General features: G+C 44.5%; 1 protein-coding gene across 1 annotated transcript in view; it reads right to left on the reverse strand.

Moving 5' to 3' along the window:
* Positions 1-1,860: 1,860 nt before the first annotated feature.
* The window catches only part of SFMBT2 (Scm like with four mbt domains 2), a 108,219-nt gene continuing 97,829 nt past the window's right edge, over positions 1,861-12,250 (reverse strand). Inside the window, exons 17-21 of the mRNA XM_008926888.4 lie at positions 8,622-8,797; positions 6,904-7,076; positions 4,886-5,134; positions 4,069-4,197; positions 1,861-2,059 (exon numbers count right to left, since the gene is read on the reverse strand). Coding sequence (XP_008925136.1) covers positions 1,919-2,059; positions 4,069-4,197; positions 4,886-5,134; positions 6,904-7,076; positions 8,622-8,797 — 868 coding nt within the window. The 3' untranslated portion in view covers positions 1,861-1,918. The remainder of the gene's footprint in view (positions 2,060-4,068; positions 4,198-4,885; positions 5,135-6,903; positions 7,077-8,621; positions 8,798-12,250) is intronic.

Below are 12,250 nucleotides of genomic sequence, written 5' to 3' on the forward strand. Positions count from 1 at the left end.
CTCAGTGGCAAATCAGGAAATTCAGATACACGACAAACAGAGTCAATACTTCTTAACATATTCTCTGGGGCAGATTCCAATGTAGTCCAGAACATTTATTTCTGAAGGTTCCCCCTTCACTCCAGAGAATTTAAGAAAGAAAACTGATGAGGGAGAATGCAGCAGCTTCAGCCTGGTGTTGGTCAGCAAGTTCTTCTGAGCACAGGATGGTCAGCAGGACCCTCTGATCCAAGTCTGCTGCCTCCATACGGGATGTGCTTGAGGTGAGGGTTATCTGGCCATAGGCATTGGCTTCAGATTTAGGGCTAGAAGTGACATTTCCTTCTGAAGAGGTTTTCACTGAGTGGGCTTTGGCATTAGGGCACTGTAACAGACCTGTGTATAATTTCCAAGCTGATTTCCCTGAGGCCAGGGAACAGGGGTCTGTTTATGGCGTGAGAACAAAAGTCTGACAGTGACAGTGGTTTCCTAAGAAAACAGGCTAAAACAGCATGAACCACTTTTGGAGGGTGGGATTCATTTGCACCTTAAAGTTAGAGCAAAATTCTGACACGATCCCAGTTTGGCTTTTTGGGAGGACTTCTCATCACTGATGCCACCACCCTCTGCCGAGTTAAAGAAAATTCATGCTCAACAGGTGTGACTGATGGTGTCATATATCCCTGCAAAGTAAATGGGATAAAACCAGAAACCCAGGGTGTCCAACCCATTTCCTCACTCTCTCTGGTGTTTTACCCTGCTTGGTATGAAGCCAGCCCCCAGTTTCACTAGCCAAGGTGGCACTGGACACTCTGGGGGCTTTATAAAGAAACGTAGAACCATTAAGGTTGGAAAATACCTTCAAGATTATTGAGTCCAACCTCTGAGTGATCACCACCTTGTCAATTAAAACACAGCACTAAGTACCAGGTCCAGTCATTAAATACAGACCATGTTTGATTGGATCTTAAACACTGTGGTTACACAGCCTGAAAACACTGATGCTTTTTACTCCCTCTCCGCAACCAGATTCATGAAGGTGCAGATGAAACCAGCATTCCCTCAACAATCTCATCATTAAATCTGAACAGCCTTTTTTTTTTCACCCTGTGGGACTCAAAGTCAGGTCTTTGAACTGACTTGCATTTAAAAGGATGGGCTTGACTATGAAAGCTTTCATGTTCCTGTACAAGAATGGAGCATTGTACAGATCCCATCACAGAGACATTCAGCTTATTGTGCAGAGCCAGCGTGGCTCAGGATGTGCCACCAGGTCTTGTGTCACCCCCACCAGTTTGCTGCATCTTTGTCTGATCCTGTAGAGACCATGGGTTGAGTTCTGTTTCACAAATCACTCAGGAATAACACAGCTGATGAGTGGTGTAACACTTTGTCCTTTTGTAAAACTGGAGAGGCAGGAGAAAACAAAGCCCATTGATCACCAGGATCAAATCTGCAGTAAACCCCAGGTAATGCTACAAACAATCACTTACATTTCAATATGAAAGAAGTGTGCCAAGAGTTGGCCAAAATAAATGTTCATGTTCAGAAATTGGCTTAGACAAACCATCGCCATCTGGAAGTGTCTGACCCTTCTTCCTGGGGATGTGTCTGCCACGAGTAGGTTTGTTTTAAGGACAACAAACCATCTGATCCGTGCTGGCCCTGCACCACTGGGTGACAGGTTGGTGAGGCTCCTGAGGAGGGGTGCCAGCAGTCTCTCGGTGTGCTTTACAAGTACAGAAGAATTAGTTCCATTTGTTGCTAGTTCTCCTTTACGTTTGGGTTTTTTTTCCCCCTTCAGATTAATTCCCAGTGCTTCCAATTCGGCGTGTTATTGGAAAAGGGATATGGGGAAAAAAAACACCCCTTGAACAGGTTGAAATGTTAAAAAAGAGAGGGAACAAGAGGAAGGACAGAAAGCAGTGGAGAAGTGCAGTCAGTTGGCATATTGTGCATAGAATGCAACTTTTACTCGCTCGATCTGGTGGCACAGTTTGATGGCTGGACCGAGCTTCAGCTCCATGCACTCCTGCACCGTGGGCAGTGTCAGCAACAGAAGGGCTTGGCCATCGATGTCCTGGGAAAGAAAAGACAGGGAAAATGTGAGGCTTTTTTTGTGGACTCTTGGGGCAGAAAGTATAACCAAGTTTGGAGAAGCAAGAAAGGAAGTTTGCCCCAAAAATTAAAGGTTGTCCTCTGCCCTTTTCTCCCACTTTAGTGCTGCCCATCTCCTCCTTTCTCAGGGATTCATCATGCTTTTCCAGAAGTTGTCTAGTGTGTCTTCATAGGCTCTTTCACCTTCCAGTTTTGGAAAAGCCTGCCAGCTGCTGAAATGAGGGATCACCTTCTAAAGAAACCCTGCAGGGTCCACGGAGACCTGGTCAGTCCCATTTTATGCCTGAGGAACTGAAATGGGGGGGAGCCTGCAGAGAGCACACCAAGAGACACAGGAGGCAGCTGAATGGAGAAAATGATGACAGTCCCTCTGCCAAGTCAGACCATTCCCCCAACTCCTCTGGCCCATGATTTGCTCAGCACTGGTTTATTTCTGACTTGTTCCATGCCATGTTCCCAAATCCACCCAGGACCTGCCTTGTTCCACTTCAGTTGCTGAATGACCAAGACAGAGGGGCCTGGACTGCCTGAAGCCCTTGCAACTTCCAGTGTCCCAAAATGGTGTAGACTGGAAGGGACCTCTGGAGGTCATGTCTTTCCCTATGCACCAAATTCCATGAGCTAGCACCCCAGATGAGCAACTTTACTGGGGACTACTCCTGGCTTTATGACCCCCTTCTTAATTAAGAAGCTCAGGTCGTCTTTATTCTTTAAAGGACTGAGAAGCAGACAAGCAGGCTACAAAACTTCTTTTTACTCCTTAGGGAGGATCAGAGTCTATGCACAGCAACTCACATAAACTCCCCAGGACAGCCCCGATTAGTCAGAATTGCACATAAGGAGGATCTGGACAGTTTAAGTGCTGCTTTGATCAAGATTGTCCATGGCTAAGGTTCTTCCTCCACTCAAGCTTCATGGCATGGCCTATTGCACCAGAGCTTCACAAGGAAAAGCTCCAGTCATGTGTGTTTGATTAAAGTCCTTATAAAACTCTCTGGCAAAGAAGAGGAATGGTTGGTTTTCAAGCCCTGGCGTTATTCCAGGATTATTAACAAATGGTTGGAGCACATTGTGACACAGTGACTAGACCATCCTGCTATGGAGAGTTCCAGCCTTGCTCTAGACTCACACTTCACCTTCTCCCAGTCGAGGCAGCTGCCTCAGGTACAGAGTTATTCTTGGTGAAGAATCAGAGACAGTTCAATGTGCAGTTGGCCACACCACTGACTGCCATCAGCCATGGCCTAATTAGCCACACTTGCTTCTTCCTAACTATGATTTGCTAGCGCTGCCCTTCATTTTTAGCAGTGGCTGCTATTCATTAGCCAAAAAACAGCTCTTTCCATATAAATTTTACCCATTCACACTGGCTTGAGATGAAGAGTATTGGCTTCTGCTCCTGCAAACCTTTCTGCTTAATGGGGAGATGACTGGCATCTCCTAAAATCAGGTCATCCAAGGGCCTGACTGGAAAATCTTCAGAGGAATGTAGATAACAATTAGATGTCTACATACTCAAGGCATCTAGGTGTTAACGAAAAAATTCAGGCCAGTTTTGGGTTCAAGCAGCATTTTTCTGCTTCCCAGGTAAATAATTTAAAACAGAGTGGAACCCATGTGGCCAGGAGAAAGTTTGCAATGTACCAGATAACCACTACCTGTTTTACACCGAGGTGCTTACCTATGTGATACCAGAATGGCACTGTGAACCTTGGCATGAAATGTCTAAACCTGCTCAGGACTCAGGCTACTGAGTTTCTGGTCTCTCTGAGGATCTGGCAAGGATCTGACTCCAGTTTCTAAGGGTTTTCATGCCTTGCCAAAATCTGTGCTATAACATGGCCTGAAGAGATCTAAAGTTTGGTCATAAGACCTTTATCAAAGGCCTAGGCCCAGCTATCAAGGTGGTATGTGCTGTGATTTGAACAGACACCACAGATACAAAAAGACAAGTTACGTAAAGACTTCTACCTGCTCCTGAAATATTTTGGCAAGGGGTGCGCAGTCAGTGAGTTTAATGAACCTCACAACATCTGTCACAGTCCACTCCAATGGGTTACTGTCCAGGACAAGCTTCTCTTCCTCTTCTTGCTTAATTTCCTGCAAATGAAAAAAACCAAAAGCTTTTACAAAGCAAACTACCTTGTGTGGAGAACCAGGGCTGCCCTCCTCAGATGAGGAAGGTTTGGCACTGCACTGGTGTGGCCTCACCTTGAATATTGTCGCAGTTTTGGTCACTGCAACATTAAGAAAGATATTAAGCTCTTAGAGAGTGTCCAAAGGAGGGCAACGAGGATGGCGAAGGGCCTTGAGGGGAAGTGTGTGAGGAGTGGCTGAGGGCATCTGGTGTGTTCAGCTGGAGAAGAAGAGACTGAGGGGAGACTTCACTGCAGTTTCAACTTCCTTGGGAAGGGAAGAGGAGGAGCAGGCACTGATCTCTGCTCTGTGGGGACGAGGGACAGGACCCCAGGGAATGGCCTGAAGTTGTGCCAGAGCAGGGTTAGGTTGGATATTAGGAAAAGGCTCTTCCCCCAGAGGGTGGTCAGGCACTGAACAGGCTCCCCAGGGCAGTGTTTACAGCACCAAGGCTGACAGAGCTCAAGAAGCATTTGGATGATCCTCTCAGGCACATGGTGTGACTCTTGGGATGTCCTGTGCAGTGCTAAGGGTTGGATTCGATGATCCCTGTGGATCTCTTCCAACTCAGCATATTCTGTGATTCTGCGCCAGGTAATTTAGGAAGAATACTGCTACTAATTGGGGCTGAAGCCTATGAACACACACTCACTTCCTTGACCTGTGAGCCCTTCTCTGCCTCGCTGTAGGAGTGGGGCTGTGGTCTCCGGCTCCGCCGGGCCCTCTCCGTGGCGGGGGGTCTGTCCGACTCGGTGCTGCTCCGCAGGGTGACGGCTCGCCGGGGCCTGGCCGAGGGCACCTCGGCCGAGGACGTGTCCGTCTGGTCATCCCGGAGCTCCGAGCTGGTCTCCTCACTTCCCGTCTCATCCTCCATCGCGTCCGGCTCGTCATCTTCGCTCTCCTGCGCCAGAGAAACAGTACCCAGGCTCGGAGATTAATCCAGCAGCAAACCAAAAGGCACTGGGTCAAACTACATCCCCGTGACCACGCTGGTCCAGGGTAACATTTACTGTAACCCAATTACCTCATTTTCATTACAGTGCTAAGTAAATTAGCCCTTGACTTAGATTTGTTACGAAATGTAGACGGAAAAAAAATGCTCGACGGAAAATCCTTTTTCTCCTTCCAACTAAAGGTCAACAGCAATAACTCATCTGGCATGAAATGTTCCTCTGTTGGGCTGGTACCTCAAAACCCGTGGCACTGCAGATGAGCAGGAGAAGGGGAAATGGAAAATTCTAAAGGGATAAAATGAAACTCAGGTTGCTCGAGATGAAATAAGATCAGAAATAGGCTGAAATTTATACCTTCACATTGCTTCAAAGTGTCGTGGGTGTTACTAGTATTGAAAGGAAGGAAATTTTGGTGCCATTTAAAAACATCTAGATGTACAAGTACTAAATCAAGTACTTGATTTCTTAGCTGACAATTTCTGTAAAACCCAGAGGAGAAGAATTCACCCAGATTTCCCCGCTTTCAGACCAACACCTAACTGCTGAAGGGGAAGCAAAAATTTCCATTTAAAGGATATTAAACCAGCTTCTCGTTATTTCTGTCACACAGAGCTTGCAAGCACACACCAACTGATGGAAACTGTGCATTTTTGACTTTATATATACATCCACTGCCCAAATGGCTTCGACAGCTTAGCTCTGATCAAAGTGTGAGCATGCATCCAAGCCACATGCTCAGGTCTTGAGTGAAAGAGCAGTTTTAGACAAAGACAGTTGTATCAGCTGACAGGTTGAAAAACTTGGGTAATGGTTGATTTAGGCTTAAGTTTAAATTCCTTTGAAGCAGGTATAATCTGAGGAAATGAAGCAGAACTACAACTAAATGAGGACCAAGCCATGAAGATGCAAGCAATCAGCTGAAAGTTGAGTAAAATGACCCCCTCCAGCCCAAGTAGAGGGAATTGAGGTAAATCAGCTTTATTTCACATTGCACAAAGCTGCATTCACTGGTACTCAGCTGAGGAAGGGAAACCACACATGAACTTTGTTATTCCTATCACGGGAAAAACACCCAGAAACAATCCACATAGAACTAATTCTGCTCCAGACTGTATTTGGACACAAATCATTGCTGAAGTTGAGATCCTGTTGTATCACACAACATACTGAGGCCTCAAATACCCTGTATTTGGGACACAAACCATTTGTCTGTATTCTAAAGCTTCTAGAGCTACTATTGTTTGATGTTATGAGCCAAAAAATATTACCAATAATTAATGAAAAAATAAAATTCCTTGAAACCACAATGGCTCGTGAGCTATTTTTATTTATTACAATATTTGGACATCCTAGACATGAATCTGGTAGATGCTGTAAAAAGCATCTAACAGGTTAATCTGCCTGCTTACAAGGAAGCAAAAGAAAACAAAGATATAATTTAGGCAGCATGTTAGTCAGTGAGCATTAGGAAGGTGGGAGCAAAAAATCTAGAGTCTGCTAACTAAAATGGACAAGGTAAAAATCCCCAAAGTGTCCCAATAAAACCAGTCTGATGTTAGAAGAACAGAGTAGCAAAGAAGGAAGGATTCAAAATAGAAAATAAGGAAAATGGAAGTGTTTGGGTGTGCTGAGAAACCCCACATAAGGAAGATGCAGAATGAGGGACAAAAAAAAGCACCAAGGGGCTTCTGCTGATTTATCCCTGTGCAACACATACCTCTGCAGAGCCTGCAGCATTTGAATCAACAGCTGATGATCTTCTTTTCTTCTGCACAAAGATGGATTTCCGCCTTTTCCTGCGTCTGGCTGGCTTGACATGGCCACTTTTCACGTTGTTATTTTCCCCAATTGGTGGCTTAATGATTTTTTTCCTCTTCCCATAGTAATAAGCTGGAGAAATGAAGCAGAATGCCCATAAAAAGCTTTAACCACCAAAAGAAGGAAACTTTGGTGTGCTTCTTGCTGCAGATTCAGGACTGCACTCTATAGGTGCACTTTGAAATACACTGATATGGAAAAAATGTCCAGTGTAAATATAAGATGTCATGTTGGACCAGCACAGAGTGTTACAGCTCTCGTGTATCCAGATTTATTGACGATGAGTGAAAAATTCAGAATTTAACAATATGTGTTTAGGCAAAGCTTCCACTAAGTCAACCAGCGACTTGCAGGGAGAGAGGCCAGTGTGTTTCAGATCTGATACAATGCAGATCTTTGTGATTTAACAGCCTTAGACACACTTTCACTTGCTAATGTTTTCGGCAGAAAGTGGACAGGGCCAGCAATCCTCAATCACACACAAAGGAACAGGTTTTTATTGCCTTCAACTATTTTGTGGCCCAAGTTGAAATTAAGGATGTAGGAGTCCTCTGACCTTACACTGAGTGCTTGTGTTAAATGCATTTTGACATGCTCTGGGGGTGAAAGATACTCTGCCCCTGACCAGCCAGGGTATCCCAGGACAGCTAAAACGGCACTTGGCACCCATGTCAAAGTTTATAACTGACCAAGTTGTTCATCAAATCAGTGGAGTTTTGAGGAACAATTCATGCAGCCACATACCACCATCAGCTTTGAGATGAGACCATCCCAGCTGGAGCTCCCCCAACTGCACTCTCCAGCTCTCCATTTCCTACCAGCAGGAGTCTAGCTCAGGTGTAGACTTCTACAGAAACCCATCCTAAGTGATCTGAGTATCTCCCTGAGCCCATTTCTCCTTCTACTCTGCCACTGACCAGAAGATAATTGCTTTAAATCAAACATATTGCTTTTTGCAGCCTTTGCAGAAGAAGGATAGCACTCACTTCCAATTTCCTGACCTGCCTGAAGAGCCAATAATATCAGTAACATTGACAACAAGAAGTGCTGTACACATGCCTAACAACAGCCTTCCTGTATGGGCAGGAACATGTTTAAATATTAAACACCCTGAGCAGAGAGAGTTAATGCTCCCAAACTCCTTCCACCACCTCAGCATTGTGACTGTGGCCTGTGCTGGTGCATATGCCAAAAACTCTTCACTGAGTTGGACAGTATTCATCTCACCCAACGAAGCCATCTCAGATATAGCAGTTTAAATCTCATCTTACTACTTGCAGGTTCCTTTTATGTGCTCTTCATGTTAACTTTAGATATAAAGAAAACTCAAGACTTCCAAAAATTAATGACTTTCAAACAGATACATTCGGGTGGAGTGAGATGGATGGTTTCCTGGAGATGCCTGTTTTCTCTGCACAGAATATTAAAGGAACATGTGGTGGTCTGTTCAGGATTAAATAACTGCTCTTAGACGAGATGAATCCTAATCAGTATTAACAATATTACACAGTAATACCAGTATTAACAGCATTGCACAACTCCTGTTCTTCATCACACACAGTCTCCCACTGCTCTGATTCCCAACTGGCACCAAGAAGCATTTTGGCCAGTACTCACTGTACTTGGTTTTAGTGTGAATGGAGCAGTTCTCGGGGCAGACTTCAGCCACCAGCACAGGGCTGAACAGGTTGGGGCAGCACTCCAGCTTGGCACAGACCCTCCTGCAGAAATCTGCCACCTGATCTGACGTCCGCACAATCTTAACAGTTGCCCTGTAAGTCTTCCCTCTGTACCTAGAGAAGAGTGAAAAACCCATGTTACCAGTCAAGCAACACCCTCTTATGCTCCAGACCAAACTTTCCTCTGTTAGGGGAGTGACTTTCCTTGGGAGAGTGTCTCTCTTGGGAAGGCAGGCAGAATAGGTCTGTTTGTTTCAGTGGCTCCATTTCATATGGATTTGAAGAAGGAAAGGGTGAAATAAATCAGAGGTGTGGACATGATTCGGGAAGGAATGCATGTGCAGTCTGGGTATGTCTGTAGATATGGCAAAAGATAGAAAAAAAACTCAGTAGGCTTGGGGAGGATCCTACACAGGACAGCAAGCCCATATTATGAAGTGATGCAAAGTTTTTGGGAGAGGATGTAGTCTCTCTTCATACACTGACCAATGATGAGATGCTTACAGCCCTTGCAGAGCTTTCTGGTCAGCACCCTGTGTTTGGGCTGCACTGGAGATGGTACTTTTGGTCTTCTCCATTGCCATCTTTCTTGCTCCCATATGACACTCCAGCTCCCAACAATCCCACAGATTCACTGGGCCATCTGTGGCTACTGGGACACTGTGAGGAAGTATCTGAGTGAAATGGTTCTCTCTGCCACACAGGGTCCAGATGATTTCAGCACTCTGAGATATGGACAACACAGAACCCAAGGACCTCACCAGGAATATCTGGAGCTGTGTAATGGGGCTGCAGCAACAGGCCCTAAAAACTGACTCCTACAGGGAATGCTCAGAGCAGGAACCTGCAATGAAAGGTTTGTCTTAAATTTGTTATGCTACTAAAACATTTATTTCGGTGTTTTATACAAAGTGTTTCTGAGCGATAAATGGCTAAGAAAGATACAGTTACACCCCTGCTGTACTACACTGTAGATGTGAACTCTGAAAAACCAATTATCCCCATAATTTATTAAACAGCAGCACCAAGCTATCGTAAACAGTGAGATAAGGTTTTTAAAACATCTCTTACACGTCCTGGGGAATGCAACACAAGAGACAATCATGCGAGCGCCTGGTGCCACGGCATTATAAATGTGCCCAGGGAAGAGAAAAGTGACACACACGAAAGAAAAAGAGGGAGAGACAGCAAAAGAAAGATTACTGAATGGGAGGCAAGGAAAAACAGAGATACAGTCGTCAGGAAAGAACGAGACAAAGCATTTTGGAGTGTGTTCAGATCCATAAATTCCTAGCAGGGAATCAGCTGGTGATAGTCAGATATGGAAGAGGAAAAGGAGGTGGTGGTGCAACAGTGCTGTGGCCTGAGCATTAAAATATGCAGCATGTGCCCACACTCCACTCCCTCTCTGAAGGTTTCATTGGGTCACACAAAGCAACTGGAACACCACCTTTTGCTGCGCTCCCTCCCAGCAGCTCTTTCTGGAAACAGTGGGCTGTGGGAAAAGGGTTTGAAACTGCGGTACAGAAAGTGTTATAAAGGGAACCCAAATGAAACTTGGGTCTGAGAACAGCCCAGTCTACCCACCCTCACATCACAAAAGACTCAGTCCAAACTATCACCTCAACAAAAAAACTCTTCCATAACCTGAATGAGCATTTCCACGAGGTGCCAGGCTCTGATATCCTATTTGGTGCCTGACCAAGGACCTCAAGCCATGGAGACAATCTTGATTCATTCTCATGAACGAATGAATGACTTAATGAGCCAACTTTTCACACACCTTCAGAGACCTGGACAGATGCTGTAAAATGGAAAACTGTTCCTTCCAGGTACAGAGCACTGTTATCCCAGCTTCCCTATAAAACAGCTGCACAGGCAGGCTGGCTAAAGAGAGCTTGGCAATACTTAATATCAAAAGATCAGATTCCACAGCCATTTGAATATATCTACTTAAAAATGTTTTATATTTCTTTCCAACGTGTTTGAAGAGACTCCTGCCCTTATTACTTCTCCAGGAGCCATTAGGTTTAACAACAGCCCAGAGCACTGGGTCAGTAAGCCAGACTCTTGTGACAGGCTGCAGAATTTCACCGTAATACCTTCACCTCAACCCAAATAACTTTGGTTGGAATAAACCATCACTTCCAGACAAGCAGTGGCCTCCCCTCAAGGGTCTCCACACTGGAAGAAACCTGGTAGAGGGAGCACCCGTGCCTATAACTCATGTGCTTACAGCTCATTTTAGGTCTGGATGCGTCTGAACTAAACTTACATTTATTTGTCCTTGTTCTGACTTTCACTACCGGGATGAAAAGACTGTGTCTGGTTTTGTTTCCTTGCAAACGCGCTATAATCAAATTGCCTCTTGATCTTCTTTCTTACAAGCTAAGAAAGCTGCCTGATGGGTATTATTCAAGGATGGCTGACTTTTTCTAACTGTGTGCTTCCTATTGTGTTTGCCTGCCCAGAAAGGACCCATTGTACTACAGAGCCTGCTGAAAGGAAAAGATGAAACCAGGAAAATGAACAACTGACTGATTTTATAGTCTGCTTTGAATGCAACACACATGTTAATTAACAGAACGGATGGTAAATGGAGATCACCATGACTGCAGCAATCAGTCTCAATAACCCAAGGTGTTAGTACTGGCCACAGTAATATTTTTTACATAATTTTGGCCTTGGCAGCCCCTCTTTCAACTATAAACCAGGTTCTACTAATATTTTCCATATTTCTCACACACTGAAGATTTTTAACACAAGCACCACCAAATGTAATCTGAGCTGTTCTAGGACAGCCACGTGGAAGGAGCTCATTTGGATATAATCAGAAAACCCTTTTCCACTAGCATCTCTCAAAAAATTACCGACTTCTGATACTCCTATGGATGTTTTTATACCAGGACTCCTATCATCCCAACCACTTGTAACTACCAAGTAATCTGCACACACAGCATGGCAGCAATGGAGACTTGGAAAACTGCTGTGCCAAGGACAGTATTTTCAATTTTCTTAGAAATCACTGTTCTTTTAAAAAATTATTTTTCAGCTAAAACCAAAGAAATCTTCCTTCTCTCTTTCTCTGCCCTCAGATCCCAAAATTGGAGAAAACCCTACGGCTGAAACTATTTCCATGAAAAGTACACTTGGGATCTTTGCTGACCCACAAGTGAAATTATTAAACAAGCAGCATTTTTTCTGCAACATCATTCATCTGTTGAAGTTTTCTTTTGTGCTAAAACAGATCAGAGGTTCATGAGAACACAATGTCTTCCAGGAGCTCCTCTTCAGGACTGTTGCGTGATGGCACAAAAAGTCTTGTGCTGAAGACACTTCAAACAGCAAGAACACTGAGATTACCCTCATTTTCAAAAGTCCCATTCTAAGGAGTTCTGACAGTTCTTGAGACTAATTTGAACAACTCAGGAGCTAAAAGTCTCAATTTCCCTTGGGGAGACCAAAACCTCCTGTCTACTCTTTTGCAAGAAATTTGCATTTGTCTTACTACCTGAAAGTCCACCAGACATAAGAAGAAACTTCCTTCAGAGCTACTTAATCACCCAG

The sequence above is a fragment of the Manacus vitellinus genome, unplaced genomic scaffold, assembly GCF_001715985.3.
Source record: "Manacus vitellinus isolate BGI_N305 unplaced genomic scaffold, ASM171598v3 scaffold_65_pilon, whole genome shotgun sequence".
NCBI classification, from domain to species: Eukaryota; Metazoa; Chordata; class Aves; order Passeriformes; family Pipridae; genus Manacus; species Manacus vitellinus.